At 39.5% G+C, this 19,872-nt stretch overlaps 1 protein-coding gene and 1 pseudogene across 4 annotated transcripts in view; one reads left to right on the top strand and one right to left on the bottom strand.

Moving 5' to 3' along the window:
* The window catches only part of GTF2E2 (general transcription factor IIE subunit 2), an 84,231-nt gene that overhangs the window by 12,652 nt on the left and 51,707 nt on the right, over nucleotides 1–19,872 (bottom strand). For all 4 annotated transcript variants that reach the window (XM_005562991.4, XM_045398100.2, XM_045398099.3 and 1 more), the window contains exon 6: nucleotides 16,079–16,172. In XM_005562991.4, the coding sequence (XP_005563048.1) occupies nucleotides 16,079–16,172 (94 nt within the window). The remainder of the gene's footprint in view (nucleotides 1–16,078; nucleotides 16,173–19,872) is intronic.
* On the top strand, nucleotides 17,177–17,856 carry LOC123575297 (elongin-B pseudogene; annotated as a pseudogene).

Consider the following 19,872-nt stretch of genomic DNA (forward strand, 5'->3'; position numbering starts at 1 on the left):
CTGTTGCCCTAACTACTCAGGAGGCTGAGAAGGGAGGACCGCATGAGCCTAAGAGTTTGAGGCTGCAATGAGTTATGATCGCATCACTGCACTCAAGCCCAGGAAACAGAGTGAGACCCTGTTTCTACAGCAAAATAAATAAATAAATAAATAAATAAATAAATAAATAAATAAAAATAAAATATATAAATGGCCAATCAGCACACAAAAAGATGTTTGACATCATTAGTCATTAGGGAAATGCAAATCAAAATCACAGTAACATTTCACATCCACTAGGATGGCTAAAATCAGTGTTGGCAAAGGTGTGGGGAAAGCAGAACCTTCCTACATTGCTGGTGAGAATGTAAATTAATGTAGCTGCTTTGCAAAATAGTATGACAATCTCTCAAAAAGTTAATCATAGAATTACCACATGATGTAGCAATTCCACTCCTAGGTATATACCTAACAGAAATGAAAACACATGTCCACACAAAATCTTGTATAGGTATGTTCATAGCAGTATTATTCGTAACAGCCGAAAAGTGGAAAAACCCAAATATCCATCAACTGATACATGAACTGTGTATGGCCATACACTTTTTTTTTTAACTAAAATCACTTAATGCTCTTTATTTCCCTATAAGCACTGCTATAGCTGCATCCCATGAATTTTGATACACTGTGCTTTCACTTTCATTTAATGCAACAACATTTTTACTTCCCTGTGATTTCCTCCTTGAACCATATGTTACTTAAAGGTATTTAATTTCAGGCTGGGTGTGGTGGCTCACATCTGTAATCCTAGCGCTCTGGGAAGCCGAGGTAGGCAGATCACTTGAGCCTAGGAGTTCGAGACGAGATTGGGCAACATTGCAACACTCCATCTCTACAAAAAAATACAAACATTAGCCAGGCATGGTGACACACACCTGTAGTCCCAGCTACTTGGGAGGCTGAGGTAGGAGGATCGCCTGTGCCCAGGGAGGACAAGGCTGCAGTGAGCTGTGATCATGCCACTGCACTCCAGGCTATACAGTGAGACTCTTGTCTCAAAAAATACATAAATGAAATTATTTAATTTCCAAATGGACAGTTTCCAAATATAGCTAGCTCTGTTATTGATTTCTAGCCTAATTCCATTATGGCCCACACAAATCATTCATGTATAGTTAGCCTTTGGTATCCATGGGGGATTGGTTCCAGGACTCCTAACAGATACCAAAATCTACAGATGCTCAAGTCTCTGATATCAAATGGTACAGTATCTACATATAACCTATGCCTATCCTCCCATGTACTTTAAATCATCTCTAGATTACTTATAATGCCTGATACAATTTAAACACCATGTAAATAGTTATACTGTATTGTTTAGGGAATAATGACAAGGAAAACGTCTGTATGTGTTTAGTACAGACACAATTTTTTACCACATATGTTCAGTCTATAGTTGGTTGAATCCGCAGATGTAGAACCAAAAGACATGGAGGGCCAATGGTACTTTCAATTCTTTCAAATACAATTAAAGTTTGTTTTGTGGGCTAGAATACCAGCTATCTTGGTGAACATTCCAGGTGCACTTGAAAATATAAGCACAGGGCCAGGAACAGTGGCTCATGCACGTAATCCCAGTACTTTGGGAGGCTGAGGCAGGTGGATAACTTGAGGCCAGGAGTTCAAGACCAGCCTGACCAACATGGTAAAACCCCATCTCTACTAAAAATACAAAAATTAGCCAGATGTGGTGGTGCATGCCTGTAATCCCAGCTACTCAGGAGGCTGAGGCAGGAGAATCACTTGAACCTGGGAGGTGGTGGTTGCAACAAGCTGAGATCACGCCATTGCACTTCAGCCTGGGCAACGAAAGCGAAACGCTGTCTCAAAAAAGAACAAAAGGAAAATACATGTACGGTATTCTGCTGCTGTGGGACACACTGCTCTAGAAATCCCAATTAGGTCAAATTAGTTGATGGTGCTCCTCCGTACTTCTATGTCCTAATTTTCCAACTACTTGTTCAATCAACTACTGAGACAGGAATGCTGTAGAGTCTAACTGTGGATGTATCTATTTCTCCTTTTAGTTTTATCAATTTTTAATTCATGTATTTAGAAGGCCTGTTGTTAGATACATAGGTATTTAGGACTATTACGTACTCTTGGAGAATTGATACCTTTACCATTATGGAATGTCCTTTTTCTTTTTATCTTTTTTTTTTTTTGAGACAGGGTGTGGCTCCAACACCCAAACTGGTGCAGTGGCACAATCATGGCTCACTGCAACCTCCAACTCCTCGGTTCAGGTGATCCTCCCAGCTCAGCTTCCTGAGTAGCAGAGACTACAGGTGCACACCACCACACCAGGCTGTTTTGTATTTTTTGTAGAGACGAGGTTTCGTCATGTTGCCTAGGCTGGCCTCAAGTGATCCTCCTGCCTCAGTTTCCCAAAGTGCTGGGATTACAGGTGTGAGCCACCATGCCTGGCCCATGTCCTTCTTTATCCTTGGTAATTTTCCTGGCTCTGAAGTCTACTCTGTCTGATATTAATATAGCCACCCTAGCTTTCCCGACAGTGTTTGCAAAGTATATCATTTTACATGCTTTTACTTTTAACCTATCTATATTTATTTATTTATTTATTTATTTACTTTTCTTTTGAGATGGAGTCTTGCTCTGCCACCCAGGCTGGAGTGCAGAGGCGCAATCTTAGCTCACTGCAGCCTCCGCCTCTTGGGATCAAGAGATTCTCCTGCCTCAGTCCCCCAAGTAGCTGGGATTACAGGCACATGCCACCACACTCAGCTAATTTTTGTATTTGTAGTAGAGATGAGGGTTTCACCATGTTGGCTAGGCTGGTCTCAAATTCCTGACCTCAGGTGATCTGCCCACCTCGGCCTCCCAAAATGCTGGGATTGCAGGCATGAGCCACCATGCCCCGCCCCTAAACTATCTATATTTAAAGTGAGTTTCTTCTCTTTTCTTTTTTTTTTTTTTTTTTTGACAGAGTCTCCCTCTGTTGCCCAGGCTGGAGGGCAATGGCGCGATCTCAGCTCACTGCAAACTCCGCCTCCCCAGTTCAAGTGATTCTACTGCCTCAGCCTCCTGAGTAGCTGGGATTACAGGCACGGGCCACCACACCCGGCAAATTTTGGTATTTTTAGTACAGATGAGGTTTCACCATGTTGGTCAGGCTCGTCTCGAACTCCTGACCTGGTGATTCGCCTGCCTCGGTCTCCCAAAGTGCTGGGATTACAGGCATGAGCCACCACGCCCAGCCTAAAGTGGGTTTCTTATAGATAGTATATACCAGACAGCTGCAGGAATTGATCTAAACTAAAAAAAAAAGTGTCCAAGCATGGTGGCTCATGCTTGTAACCCCAGCACTTTGGGAGGCCGAGGTGGGCAGATCACCTGAGGTCGGAAGTTCGAGACTAGCCTGACCAACATGGAGAAACCCTGTCTCTACTAAAAATACTAAATTAGCCGGGCATGGTGGCGTATGCCTGTAATCCCAGCTACTCGGGAGGTGAGGCAGGAGAATCACTTGAACCCAGTAGGCAGAGGTTGCGGTGAGCCGAGATAACGACATTGCATTCCAGTCTGGGCAACAAGAGCAAAACTCCATCTCAAAAAAAAAGTATATTCTAGAGTCTTGCTTTTGCACCCAAGCTGAAAATCTGTCTCCATCAGTGTATTTAAACCATTTACATTTAACACAATGATGAAAGTAGTTGGAATAAAGGCTATCATCTCCACCACTGTTTCTATTTGTTCCATTTACTCCTCGTGTTTTCCTTCTGTCTCTGTGTTCATTTAGGTTAGCTGGATATATATGTATGATTCCATTTTATCTCTGCTGTTGGCTTATTATACTTTTCTCAAAAAATGTTTTCAGTGGTTGACCTAGGTCTACAACATACATAATCAGAGCCTAGCGTAGCGTAAGACACTGCATTTCATATGTCGTGTAAAGACATTAGAACAATATACTCCCAATTATTGATCACTTCTGACCTTTGAGCTAATGTGTCATAAATTTTATTTCACATAACATGCCCTAAACACAAAATATATTGTTAATATTTTTGATTTATGGTCATCTTTCAGAGAAATTAGAAAAACATTTTTAAATAATAAAAACTCTATCTCCAAGAAATTTATTTGTATAGATCCAAATGTCTAATGTCATACCCCTTCTTCCTGAACAGCTTCCTTTAATATTTCCAGTAGTGCAGGTCTGATGGCAATGAATTCTCTCCATTTCTCTTTCTCTGAGAGAGTATTTCTTCTTCATTTTTGAAAGATTATTTTTGCCAGATGCAGTTGCTCACACCTGTAATCCTAACACTTTGGGAGGCTGAGGAGGGCAGATCGCTTGAGCCCAAGAGTTCAAAACCAGACTTGGCAACATGGTGAAACCCAATCTCTACTAAAAACACAAAAAATTGATCAATTGAGCCCTGGAGGCAGAGGTTGTAGAGAGCCAAGACTGCACCACTGCACTCCAGCCTGGGCCACAGAGTGAGACTGTGTCCGAAAAAAAAAAAAAAAAAAAAAAAAAAAAAAAGAGAAGAGAGGAGAGGGGAGGGGAGGGGAGGGGAGGGGAGGGGAGGGGAGGGGAGGGGAGGGGAGGGGAGGGGAGAGGAGAGGAGAGGAGAGATGATTTTTGCTGTGTATGGAACTCTGGGTTCTAAGGATTTTCTCCCTTTTGGCCCTCTAAAGATGTGCTGCATTATCCTTTGGTCTGCATGGGTTCTAATAAGAATCCTGCATTCTTTTTTTCTTCTGGAATTAGTCTCTTTCCTCTGACTGCCTTCAGTATTTTCTATCTTTCATATTCTGCAGTCTGAATATGACATGCCTTGGTGTTTTTCTGTCATTTGCCTGGTTTGGGGGAGGATCTTGTTTGTGTTCTCTCAGCTTCACAGATCTTTGGTATCCATCATTAATTTTAGAAAATTCTTGGTCATCACATCTTCAAGTATTTCTTCTGCCCCGTTTTCTTTCTTTTCCTTCTCAGACTTTTAACTACAAATTCAGACCACTTGATACTGTCTCAGAGCTCACGGGTGATCTGCCCTATTTTTTTCACACTTCAGCTGTATTCAAGTTCACAGACTCCTTTGGCTACGCCAAGTTTAATAATGAGCTTGCTGAAGACATTTTTCACCTATGTTACTGTCATTTTCATTTTTAGCATTTATTTTATTTTCTTACAGTGTCTATCTCTCTGCTGAAATATCCTACCTGACCACGCAAGTTGCCTGCCTTTTCTACTAAAGATCTTAACATACTAAACAGTTATTTTCGATTCCATGTCTGATAGCTCCAAAGAATTTGGTCTTAAAAATGTCCTGTCTCAATAGTGTGTTGTTCTTCCTTCCTTCTTTTTATGCCTCAAAAACTTTTTTGAAAGCAGGATATCCTCTGTAAGACAGCTGAGACTGAGGTAAATAGTTTTTATGCCTGGGAAATGGGCCCGCCTTTCCTTCTGCCAGATCTTTAGTGTGTGGAGGTTGAGTCAATCTATTGTCAGGACAGGAACGTGGTTTGGAATTTGTTGCTGCCATGGTTACCCACAACGTACCACCAGCTTCGAACTGCGTAGGGTAGTGGCTGGTTTGCCAGAGGATATTTTCCTCAGAGTCTGTTTGACCTTCAGCTTTTTTGGTCTTCATTTTACACTGTATCTGAGCTGGCCTGCCTCCATGTTCCTGCGCCTCTCACAGATCTCCAGTGTCACCTGTCAGTCCACAGCTGTTAGCCTCGTATGGGTGGGAAGATTCTCTGATGTTAGGATTAAGCCTTGGTCTTGGGCAAACACTGTTTTCCTTGGTGGCTGGGGTGTGGCCTTCTCAGTGCTCCTGCCCTTTCTCCTCCACTAAAGTTCTGGGGCTAGCACATATTCCTGTCCCTCGCCGAGGACGAAAGACTTTTTTTCTGTTCTCTTTCCACAGTGGCTTAAGGCTCTTATCTCATAAGAGCAAAGAAGGGAAGGAGGACTGAGAACTTCATGCCTTTCCAAAAGGATCTGCTGTCCCCTCCTCCGGGGGAAGAGTAACGGAGACTTTCTCAGTACCCACACCCTAGCCTCAATCTTTTTGGTAAGCATCCAATGAAATCTGTGGAGAAGAGCCTGTGAGTGGATACAAATTCCCCTGTGTCTGCAGCCCCCCAGGCGATCTCTGTTTCCTTGCTGGTCCACACTAAGTTCATTAAATTTTAACCGAATTCTCCTACAGGCTGTTCACTTTGTCTGTCTCAGGTAAACAAGTGCTCATGTCTTACCTTTCCATGGGGGTGCCTGTCTCTCCTTACAGTTTGGGTTGGGTGGTTAACCTGCAACCTCAGCTCACTGATGAATTCAAGAATATATCAACATCCAAATTTCTGGGGTTTGTTGTTGCTGTAAGGGTAGGAACGATGCTCTCTAGCTTTCTCCATTCTAAGTAAAAGCTAGAAGTCCCCAACTATCTGCTTTTTAGCCAAACTTTAAAGGCTATGTAATGAATATGCCCAGCTTTGCCCACTACAGGCATATATGAAAGAAAATAATTTCAGGTCAAACTTCCAACTCAGCAATAAAAATACCTCTGTAATCCCAATAAAGCATGCAAAATTACTGTTTTAAAATGTATGCAATAGTCAGAATTTTACATGTCAAATTTATTATTATAGCTGTTGAAGAAACTATATCATACCAAAGAACAGTTCTGGTATTCTGATCATCAATTTGTTAAATTCTAATTTATCAACATGTGAAAACTGTATTCATTTCTTTAGAATAGGTATGACATATCTAATAAGCCAACTGTGTACTTCTCTCTGTATAACAATAAAGGCAAAATGGGAAAAAAAGTCCATATGAAAAACATACCTTTTACTCAGTTAATTTCATTCAATACACTTTCTACCACTGCAAAATTTCAGTTCCTTGAAGACTGAAATTACTTTGCCTTTCTACCTGATATGCACAGAAGCTTACATATTGCAGGCCTCTTATGACACAATCGCAGAGGTAATATTACCTACTTAAATAGTAGCAGCAATGGCCTAGAAAGCTGATCTGTATATTAATATACAAAAAGAATACACAACACTATAAATTTTCATGGCAGAATGGAACTGAAAGTACACTTAAAATTTTTTGACTTAACTATTTCCTTTTGTTTAAAGTCACTTGAGCTATTTTCAGAGAAAAACCCTGAATAAAAACTCTTCAATTTTTTTCAATAAAACATTTATACTTAATCCCTGCCTTTCGTTAGCTCAATGCTGTTGCAATATTTAAATATGACATCTACTATGTAAATGTAAATATATGACATCTACTATGTAAATCATTTAAATATGACATCTATGTAAAAGTATTACAGCTGCATAAATACTTAAGATGAATACTGGAACACAGGGGTATTTTAGAGGTACAATCTCACAGAATTTCAAATTTAATTACTTTTTAACACATGTGGGGACAAAATGTTCAGCTGACAAAGAGAAATAACCTGGCTTTCTTTAATTTTATAAAATGACTGAAATAAAATGAATTTTTAAAACAAGACAGTCTTTGGCTGGGCATGGTGGCTCATGCCGGTAATCCCTGCACTTTGGGAGGCCAAGGTAGGAGGATCGTTTGGCCCAGGAGTTCAAGACCAGTCTGGGCAACATAGCGAGACCCTGTCTCTATTTATAAAAATTAATAAAATAAAAAACAAGATACTCTTCATGTTCTATGAGGTTGGCAAAGTCAACTAAAAACACCCAATCAGTATTTGTGAGGACACGAAGAAATGGATTCCTTCTCATTCACTATTGTGGAGGTATAAATTGACCCAATTTTACAACAGACATTTGGTAAGGCATTAGTATTTTTAAAAATATGTCTATATTTTGATCCAGCAATTCAACCTCAAGAATATGTACACACAGCATTTATAACAGCATAGAGCAAAAAATAAAACCAAAAAAAATAAATAACTGGCTGGGCACAACGGCTCACACCTGTTATCCCAGCACTTTGGGCGGCCGAGGCAGGTGGATCACTTGAGGTTAGGAGTTCAAGACTAGCCTGGCTAACATGGTGAAACCCTGTCTCTACTAAAACTACAAAAAATTAGCCAGGCGTGGTGGTGCATACTTTTAATCCCAGCTACTCGGCAGTCTGAGACAGGAGAATCGCTTGAACCTGGGAGGCAGAGGTTGCAGTAAGCCGAGATTGTGCCATTGCACTACAGCCTGGGCAACAGAGTGAGACTTCGTCTCACCAAAAAAAAAACAAAAAAACAAACACAAAAAAACCACTTTCCATCTGTGGAGTCTGGATGCCTGGGAATGGGCCAGAAAAAATTGTTTTAGAGTACATCAACGAAATAGAATACCATATAGCCATTTAAAAAATAACTATCAGGCAGGGCACGGTGGCTCACGCCTATAATCCCAGTACTTCGGGAGGTCGTGGTGGGCAGATTACAAGGTCAAGAGATTGAGACGATCCTGGACAACATGGTGAAACCCCATCTCTACTAAAATACAACAATTAGCTGGGCATGATGGCATGGCACCTGCAGTCCCAGCTACTAGGGAGGCTGAGCTAGGAGAATCACTTGAACCCAGGGGTCAGAGGTTGTAGTGAGCTGAGATCCCAACACCGCACTCCAGCCTGGTGACAAAGCAAGACTCTGTCTCAAAAAATAAATAAATAAATAATGATCTAAAACAGCATGAGAACCCCAGAGCAGACTCAAAAGTGGTAGCTACTGTAAGAATCCTGAATTCTTAAGATAAAGGTGAAACGGTTTAAGCTTCCAGTAAGAAAAAAAGTTACCAGCAATGAGGAAAAAGATTGTCCATTAGAATTCTCAACAGAAACACCAAAAATCATAACATAACTGCAAAAAATCAGAACAAATGTGGCCTGAGACTCTAAACTGGCTTTCTTTGCTATCTGACTATATCAAGACTAGCCTGGCCAACATGGTGAAACCCCGTCTCTACTAAAACTACAAAAAATTAGCCAGGCGTGGTGGTGCATACTTTTAATCCCAGCTACTCGGCAGCCTGAGACAGGAGAATCGCTTGAACCTGGGAGGGAGAGGTTGCAGTAAGCCGAGATTGTGCCATTGCACTACAGCCTGGGCTGTACATACAAAATACATACAATACACATACAAAACTATAAAACCACTCTAGCACCGTGGGCACTATTTCATTTTTCCGATACTAATAATAGTTAACATTACCATGTTCTTACTTTCTACCAGATTCGGTTCCAAGTTCCAAGCACTTTTACTTATATTCACTCATTTAATCCTCAAAGACAATGAGGTAACAATACTATTATTTCTATTTAACAGATGAGGAATCTCAGAGAGAGGTTAAGTATCTTGCCTTGACTAGTAAGGGACCGAGCTAAGATAAAACTTACATGGAGTGAATAAATCTTTTTTAGAGTAAAAAAAAATAAATTAAAAAAAGATAAAACCTACAATCTAACTCCTCAGCACCGGCCTCTTCCCCACCACATTTATACCACCTTTAAATAAATAAGCTCTTGACTTAAGGAAAGAAATGCCTTTGAAAAATAAGATGCATGCCTAGGTCCAACTACTCTGTGTTCACTTCTACACTAGATTAAAAAATTACTACACAATCAACTCTCTCCTTGAGCTAAATCTCATTTTAGGACAAGTGCTTCTATTACAGACAGAACCCTCAGTGTGCCTGGAAGTGTGCGCATTCAGAGTCCCTCTCTATGGCTAAGGCTGCCACCTAGTGGAACAAAATGAAAATCTTCACACAAAGCATAAAGCATTCTGAGGCATAACAAGAGCAGGAGAGAGAGACTAATGTTAAAACGTGTCCATTTTCAATGGGTCTTCCCTGGAAACACATTCCTTATATCATTAACAAAAACTTGTTTTGTTTTGCTTTTTATTACTGATTTACGTAATACTGGCACTTTCAAGTAAAAGACTGGTGGTACCTTACCCGAGGTTCCTATAAGTGGCTATTCCCTCTGGTGTCTCTACAGCACTGTGTGAACACCAAAATGACAAAATGCAAACAGCTGAACTACACTTCCTACGCCATTCTACCCGCTCAGCCTGGAAGGCCAAGGACAGCAACCTCATTCACTGTGATCTTCCTTCCACCACCGAGTGTGCAGAATGACAGGAGCTGAAAAAAGGAATCTGAAGACAGTGGGTCTCAATCTTCCTCTATTCTATCAACGTAAACTGGACCTTTAACCAAGTTCCCAACAAGGGGAAGTTTGTTCTCCAGGTGACACTTGATAATGTCTAAAGATAGTTTTGGTTGTCACACTGCAGGGAAGCTAAGCTACTGGTATCTAAACAAGCCAAGAATGCTGATCAATGTACTATAAGGCACAGGACCACTCCTCACACCAAAAAAAAATTACTCAACCCCAAATGTTAACACTGCCAAGGTCGAAAGCCCTGCTTAAATCCCACCATCCTTCTTCAGAGGGACACAGATCAGTGAAAAATACCAGTTTGTAAAAGTAAGCTGAGCCTACAAACCCAATTCTATTTAACATATATAAACAAAGTATTTTTGGCAGTCTTTTAATACGCTTTTCTAGGAATATACAATGTACAGAGAATATAGCATTATTTACCTTGATAAATCATAGAAGAAATGTACTTTGTATTTTCAGCACTTTATGAAGAATTCTTTACCATTTAAGGAAGAGACCAGTTATGAAATCTAAGTTGCCAATACATCATAACTATATTAGCCCATCGGTGGCTATCATCTTCATGGTGACTCTACAATAGAAAGGTATACAGCTGTTTCACTTCATTCCATTTACATTCTAGGATAACTGCCTGAGCATTTATACATTTTTGAATTTTTTTTTTTTTTTTTTTTTGAGACAGAGCCTCGCTCTCTTGTCCAGGCTAGAGTGCAGCGGCACAGTCTAGGCTCACTACAACCTCCACCTCCCAGGTTCAAGTGATTTTTGTGTCTCAGCCACCCGAGTAGCTGGGATTACAGACACACGCCAGCATGTCCGGCTAATGTTTGTACTTTTAGTAGAGACGGGGTTTCACCATGTTGACCAGGCTGGTCTCGAACTCTTGATCTCAAGTGATCGCCTAAGGCAGGCCCCACAAAGTGCTGTGATTACAGTCATGGGCCACCGCAACTGGCTGAAATAAATTTTTAAACCATAAAAAATATACTTTAAAGCATAAAAAAATTTTTAATTTATTCTTTACATTACACTTAGGGTTATTACACTGACTTTTTAAGAAAGTATATGTATCAGTAGGTTATATTATCTATGAACTTAATTTCACAAGAGCAAAGATGATGTTACAAATCATTTGTTATAAAAAGTGTTCACTGACTTTGGGAGGCCAAGGAGAGCAGGTTACCTGACATCGGGAGTTTGAAGCCAGCCTGACCAACATGGAGAAATCCCATCTCTACTAAAAATACAAAATTAGCCTGGCATGGTGGCACATGCCTGTAATCCCAGCTACTCGGGAGGCTGAGGCACGAGAATCGCTTGTATCCAGGAGGCGGAGGTTGTTGTGAGCCGTGATTGCACCACTGCACTCCAGCCTGGGCAACAAGAGCGAAACTCGGTCTCAAAAAAAAAAAAAAAGGTGGTCACTGAATCTGGGTGAAACAAAAACCACCGTAGGAATAAAACTAAAGTCCTTCCTACAGTCTTTGTCTTTGCTATTCTATTCCCTCTGCCTGGATACTCCCCTTACAGTCCCACATGTGGACACTATTCTGACCCCTGGCAAAGCTAGCTCCACCTTTTGGCTCACTTCACCTTTTTTCAGAGGCTGTATCTGAACTTCACTACCCCCACCTTACCACAGAGTTCATTTATTTTCTTCCTAGCATTTCATACAATCTGCAATATTTTCAAATTTTGTATACTGTCCCCCTTCAGAATGGATTTTCAAATTTTGTATTATTGTCCCCCTTCAGAATGGAAGCTTTAAAAAGACAGGGACTGGTCTATCTTACCCCTATATTTAGCAAAATGACTAGGGCACTTAGCAGGAGATCATTAAATATTTCTCGAATAAACAGGCTCACGAATAAACATTAATAAACTGTAACAAAAATCCCAGAAATTGTCAACAAGGGAATAAATAGACAACAGAGAATAAGAGAATGAAAATAAATTATACCATTTCCAAGTAAATGATGGGGAGATTACAACATATAATAAAGACAGTAAATGTAAAATGACAGCTGATTCAAAAGTTAAGGCCAGTCATATGCTATCTAGAAAGGAAATACTTAACAACAAAAAAATACAGAAAAAAAGTAAAAGATGGGCAAAAATATATCAAATTTTTAAAAAGCCAGAGGTTATGAAAGTCAGATGAGATAAAGCCGGACATCAAGGAAAAGAACGTTAAATACAACCAAGGGGGACACTTTATAATGATTTTGAACACAATTCCTAAATAAACTATGACTGTCAAGAACATTTATAAACTCAAAACTGCATGAAAATATAAAAAGCAGTAACTACAGGAAAAATAAACAAAAACATAAAAGTTGTGAGAGATTCTGATGTTTCCTCCGTCACTGCTTAGATTAAGTAGTCAAAAAATAAGTATGTATGTAGATGGTGATGACAGATTATATTTTCTGTTAAAATGAAAACACAACAAACAACAGAGATAAAATAAGTAGTTCACAAAGGAATAAGGAAAGAACAAATAAAAAAGCACGCCATAAAGAGAGAAAATAACAGTGAGAAAATTAAGTCCGAGGGCCACACTTTGAAAAACTGCACACTATTAAATTTGAAATTTTAAAATGAATGATTTTGTAAGAAAACACAAATTATCAAAATTGACTCAAAAGATAGAAAACTTAAGGACATAAGCAAATAAAACATTAAGAATGTTGCCAAGGGGCGCCTGTGGTCCCAGCTACTCGGGAGGCTGAGGCAGGAGAATGGCGTAAACCTGGGAGGCGGAGCTTGCAGTGAGCTGAGATCCGGCCACTGCACTCCAGCCTGGGCGACAGAGCCAGACTCAGTCTCAAAAAAAAAAAAAAAAAAAAAAAAAAAAAAAAAGAATGTTGCCAAGAAAGCAACTAGCACATTTTTAAGGAAACTACTATTCTCATAAGGAATGAGGAGGAGAGGAAGAAAAACTACTTTTCTTTTTATGAACCCAGCATAATAACCATAATCAAAATCTGATAAAGCACACACACACACACACAGTGACCATACTGAAACAACTGTCCTAAATACATTAATACAAAAAAAATCTAGAAATACATAAAGCCAAAGAAAGGTTATCCTAGGAGTGTAAGGATAGTTAAATATTAAGAAACTTCGCAGTACATTTCACCATATAGTAAATAAGTTAGCAACAACAAAGATCTGAAAAGATGCAAAAATATTTTCTCAATTTACTTCTGCATTATCTTCCTGATTTCTATGGCTACTTCATTAAAATAAAAAAATACATAGCCAATGTGTAAGATATATAAAGATATTTGCATCAGCATTGTTAACGATTTTAAAACCCATTAATCAGGTACACACAGTGGAATACTAACCAGCCATACATCATTATGGAATATCTGTAATGCTGAGAAAGCAAACTAAAAGAACAAACATCAAATTATTTACAGAACTCGTTCCTGATTATGTAAGATTTAACTACCAAGCATATGTTATCACAGGACACGTGTCACATATCCGTGATGCATGTTTAATTTCTGCATCACATATGCTGGAGTTTAATATTACTATTTTACTCTACATATTTCTATATTGTTATTGTTTTCTAGGGGGGAAAAGTGAAAATTCTCATTTTGCCCTTATGAGCTATGCAATAAGGAAATAGAAAAGAGTTTAGGCCAACAAAAGCCATATAAAATGACAAATGAAAACAGGGGTAATATTAAGGAAGTATAGATAAAAGATACACAAACAGGAAAAAGCAAAGTTAAAACAATGGTATCCACAGAAAGAGCACACAAGGGACAGAAAGTGACAGCTCAGTGTTCAGATTACAAGAACACATGGGCCTCCCACTGCTAAACACACAATGTACTCCTAAAATAACCCCAAAGAAATACTACTAAGAAATTCTAGAACTTCATGTACACCCTTACAGAGCTACTGCAATCTCTTTCCTATCAACCACCCACCTCAAGTTAAACATCTGCTTACACAACAGACATGCTATGCTATGCTGCCATCTGCAGGGCAGACTTAACACTAAAATTCCCACTGAGAACATTTAAATATGTTTGTTGAAGGCATCAAAGTAAATGACTGAGAAACTAAAACTTAACTAGTGATACAACTATATTGGGAGAAGAGAGATAGGTATAAGACAGAGAAATGACAGTAAGTCACACAATGTTCAAAGTTGAAAAAAAAAAATCAAGAAACAATAGCATAAGCATATTATTAGCAAATGGAAAAAAACTGAAGAACCCAAAATAGAACTAGTTAAGTAGTTGCCACAAAAGAAAGGGACTGCAGCTAGAGAAGGGAAAGGCACATCTGCCTTTTAGTACAGGATCTTACTCTCTATTTGAACTTATAATACTTGTGATAGGTTTTTTTAAGTACTGCAAATATTTTTCAAAATGAGTTAATTATGCCTAAGAATAAAGGAATTGGTTATTTCTTAGATTTTTTTTTTTTTTTTTTGAGCTCAGAAATATCTTAAATGGTTTTTAACTTTCTTTTTAAAGGCAGAGTCTCACTCTGTCACCCAGGCTGGAGTGCAGTGGCACAATCAGCTCACCGTAACCTCTAACTCCTGAGTTCAAGCTATACTCTTGTCTCAGCCTTGTGAGTAGCTGAGACCATAGGCATGTGCTACCAAGCCTGGCTAATTTTTAAGTTTTTTATAGAGATAGGGTCTCCCTTTTTTGCCCAGGCTGGTCTTGAACTCCTGGCCTCAAGCAGTCCTCCCACCTTGGCCTCTGAAAGTGCTAGAATTAGAGGCATGAGCCACCATGCCCAGCCTTAAATGTTTTTAAAAGCAGGAAATATAAAAATTAGCCTAAAGGCAACATTGCAAGTAACGAAGACTAAAAGCAATATAAAAATCGCCAGGCAGTACTGAAGTCTTTGTTCAATAGGCACCTATCACTACAATGGATAGCATAAGTTCACTAAATACTTGCTTTGCTATATAAAAGAGCTTATTAGAAACAGCAACATCAAAGAACTGGAATATTCTGCACATTTTATTTAACATTTATTGTGAACCAATTACATGTAAGGTACTCAATTGGGATTTTCACAAAAATACAATTTCTTAAAACAAGTTCAGGGAAACTAAAGCCCTATCTACCAGAACCACAAGCCTGAATATCTATAGCCAGATAACAAAAGGAAAACTTAAGGTCACTGCACAAATCACAAAATCAATTAAACTGATGTTCAATTGTTTCCCTGCCATTTTATATAACTTCAAAAGTAATACAAATTTACAGTAAAATACCACATTTGCTAAAATGGCAATTAGTACTTCAATAATAAATTTTCATCACTAAACCCTTGTTTAACTAATGACAAATTATTGACAAAAAATTAAAACTGAAGTCCAAACATACGTATCATATACTTAGTAAGAGATTCAATATACAGCTTAGCATCCAACTCCACAATTTCCAGAAAGAAAAACATCACCTCCTTCCTTATTCAATTTGATAACTGAAAGATTTATAAGGTAAGAGAATACTATTCACCAATAAAAGTTTATTCTTTTTCCCATCCTGTATCAAGCTTTTGTATCAGGATATGAACTTACATTTGTAAAAGTCTAAAGATAAAGAAATAAACCCATCTGGTACAGCTGAGCTATAAACATAAGAAATCCTAAACTGCAATTGTAAGTATAATTAACCTAAAATCTTTCAAATCATGTATTTCAAATTGCATTCTAAGAAAAAATATGTTAGACACAGGGGCTATTGGCTGTGTTCTAAGACATGATAATGCTAAAAAAGCAATATTATAAGATTTAAATTATAATTGTATTATAAACATAAATTTTATCACCCTAAAATTGTAATATATTTGCAAACTAAAGTATAATACTGAAAAGCTCACCTTCATCCACAGAAAACTGACAGCTCTTATCATTGAAGAAAAGTATTTTCTTCTTATCGGGACGACTTACAAATAGTATCTGGTCCCCCAAAGCCTTAAAGATAGATAAAATAAAGATTTTTCAGTTAACTCCAAATTAACTCACCAAAAAAAAAAAAAAAATTTAAACAATAAAGAACTTTCATTTCCTTAACACACTCAGTGTACCACCATAGGGTCCACTGGATCCAATTTTAGTTTTTGTTTTGAAACGAGACCAAAAGTTTAAGAGACTCGACCCATACTGGAGTGCAGTGGCACAACCACAGCTCATGGCAGCCTCAACCCCCCCCAGGCTCAAGCAATCCTCCCACCTCAGCCTCCGGAGTAACTGGGACCACTGGTGCGTTGCCACCAAGTCTGGCTAACGTTTTTAATTTTTTGTAGAGAAAGGGTCTCACTATGTTGCCAGGGCTGGTCTTGAACTCCTGGGCTCAAGCGATCTTCCTACATCAGCCTCCAAAAGTGCAGGGAATACAGGTGTGAGCCACTGCACCCAGCCCCAATTTTAGTTTTTGAGTTTCTTTCTCGAGCAGTTCAATTTTTTAAAAATTGTATTTCCAGACTTGTATTCTTAGAGGTCTTCCAAAGAACAAAAATAAAATGTGTTTCGCTTAAAACAGAAAATTCAATCTCTGTTGCAATTACTATTTGGGTTCATGGGACTCTTTCACTAACCTAAGACACATAATAGAATCTTGGTGTTCTTACTTTTCCTCTATCTTGAGATATGTTGCTACTTACTCATCATTACCCATCAATTATTTCCAATTGTGCTTTTAAAATGCTAAAATAATAAGAAAATAGAAGAATGATTAAATTACCTAAAAATGTGATGCAATAGTGAAAGATATAGGCATCCTTCAGTTTTCTTGCTGCATTGCCCAAAGGATTACATTACAACTTTTCAAGAAGATATAAAAGATTGGAAGAGTCTTCTTCTTGTCTTTTAACTTTCACTGAGTACCCTTGACAAAAAAACTTTGTATTTTCTACCCTTGAGAGCAAACACAAGGAAACTGACCAAAGACATTTCACAATTATTAGATGAATCAAAATATGAATGCAAAAAGCCAAATAGCAGCACTCTGGACTATCTGGCAAAAATTCATCACAGGAATAAAGTCTCAAGCTATGGAGTCTTTAGATGACAATAACTCAAGTGAATAATCTCAAGCTTAAGAATCAACAAGTGGGTGGGGGAGGGGCGGCCAGGCCAGGCCGGGGGCGGCGGGGGGCGGCTGGGCCGCGCGGGGGGCCCGGGCCTCTTGCTCACGCCGGCCCGCCGCCCCCAGGACGTGTTCCTTATGATCCGGCGCCACAAGACCACCATCTTCACGGACGCCAAGGAGTCCAGCACGGTGTTCGAGCTGAAGCGCATCGTCGAGGGCATCCTCAAGCGGCCTCCTGACGAGCAGCGGCTGTACAAGGATGACCAACTCTTGGATGATGGCAAGACCCTGGGCGAGTGTGGCTTCACCAGTCAAACAGCACGGCCACAGGCCCCAGCCACAGTGGGGCTGGCCTTCCGGGCAGATGACACCTTTGAGGCCCTGTGCATCGAGCCGTTCTCCAGCCCACCTGAGCTGCCCGATGTGATGAAGCCCCAGGACTCGGGAAGCAGTGCCAATGAACAAGCCGTGCAGTGAGGACCCCCAAGAGGCCCATTCCCCCCAATAAAAGAGATTTGGGAGTCTTAAAAAAAAAAAAAAAAAAAAAAAAAGAATCAACAAGTGAACAAAAATGCTTCTCAATACAAAATGGAAATGATATTCTCATCCCGCTATTCAACAGGAAGGTTATCATACAGTATTTTGTGACAAGAATTTTTATCATCTCACTTTGTTAAAAGGATATGTGACAGTATTCTTCTTTTTGATGTTTTCCAAAAACTGCTTGATACAGAAGTTTGCTGTGTTAAATTCTTACTAAAATCTCTAATAAAGCTATTTTCATCATCCCATTATTCTTCCTTATACAAATTGTTCATAAATGACTTAAAGTAGTTTAAAAATAATAGTCCACTAGACCCAGGTGGTAGAAGGTCATAACTACAGGATGAGCAACCCAAATTCCAAAATCTCAAATCCAAAATCCAAAATTTTTTGAGTGCTGACATGACATGCCAAAGAAATACTTATTGGGGGCCGGGTGCAGTGGCTCACACCTATAATCCCAGCACTTTGGGAGGCCGAGGCAGGAGGATCACTTGAGGTCAGAATTTTTTTTTTTTTTTTTTTTTGAGACAGAGTCTCGCTCTGTCGCCCAGGCTGGAGTGCAGTGGCTCTCGGCTCACTGCAAGCTCTGCCTCCCGGGTTCATGCCATTCTCCTGTCTCAGCCTCCTGAGTAGCTGGGACTATAGGCACCCGCCACCACGCCCAGCTAATTTTTTGTGCTTTTTAGTAGAGACCGGGTTTCACCATGTTAGCCAGGATGGTCTTGATCTCCTGACCTCGTGATCCGCCCGCCTTGGCCTCCCAAAGTGCTACGATTACAGGAATGAGCCACCGTGCCTGGCCGAAGTCAGGAGTTTTGAGACCAGCCTGGCCAACATGGTGAAACCCCATCTCTACTAAAAATAGAAAAATTAGCTGGATGTGGTGGCAGGTGCCTGGAATCCCAGCTACTTGGGAGGCTGAGACAAGAGACTCTCTTAAACCCAGGAGACAGAGGTTGCAGTGAGCTGAGATCACGCCACTGCACACCAGCCAGGGCAAGAGAGAGACTCCGCCTCAAAAAAAAAAAAAAAAAAAAAAAAGAAGAAGAAAAGAAAAAAGAAATACTCACTGGAGCATTTTGGATTTCAGATTTTCAGCTTTGGAATGTTTAACTGGTATAATGAAAATACCCCAAAATCTGAAAAAATCCAAAATCCAAAACAGTTCTGGTCCCAAGCATTTCAGATGAAGGATAGTCAAATTGTACATATGTAAAACAAATGAAAGAACCTGAAGGCATTGCTAAAAAAAATTAAAGACATGAACAAATGAAAAGAATTCTGCGCTCATGTATTAAAAACTTTAATACAGTTACGACGGTAATACTACCTAAAGTTACCTACATATTCAATGTAATCCCTATCAAAATCCCAATGGCATTTTTTGCAGAAATGGAAAAATCCATCCAAAAATTTATATCAAATCTCAAGGGACCTCAAAAAGCCTGAAATGGTTTAGATCTGTGTCCCCATCAAATCTCGTGTCAAACTGTAATCCCCAATGTTGGAGGTGGGGCCTGGTGGGAGGTGACTGGTATGAAGGCGGATTTCCCTCTTGGTGCTGTTCTCCTGATAGTGAGTTCTCATGAGATCTGGTCATGTAAAAGTGGGTGGCACCTTCCCCTCTCTCTCTTGCTCCTGTTCTGGCCATGTAAGATGAGCCTGCTTCCCCTTCACCTTCTGCCATGATTATAAGTTTCCTGAGACCTCCCCATAAGCTGAGTAGACACCAGCATCATGCTTCCTGGAGAGCCTGCAGAACTGTGAACCAACTGAATCTCTTTTCTTTACAAATTATCCAGTCTCAAGTATTCCTTTATAGCATTGCAAGAATAGACTAATACATAGCCAAAACAATCTTGAAAAAGAACAAAATTGTTGATCTCACTCTTACTGATTTCAAAACATATTACAAAGCTACATTAATCTGGCCAGGCACAGTGGCTTACACCTGTAATCCCACCACTTTGGGAGGCTGAGGGTGGGCAGATCACTTGAGGTCAAGAGTTCGAAACCAGCCTGACCAACATGGTGAAA

This window comes from Macaca fascicularis, chromosome 8, assembly GCF_037993035.2.
Source record: "Macaca fascicularis isolate 582-1 chromosome 8, T2T-MFA8v1.1".
Taxonomy (NCBI): Eukaryota; Metazoa; Chordata; class Mammalia; order Primates; family Cercopithecidae; genus Macaca; species Macaca fascicularis.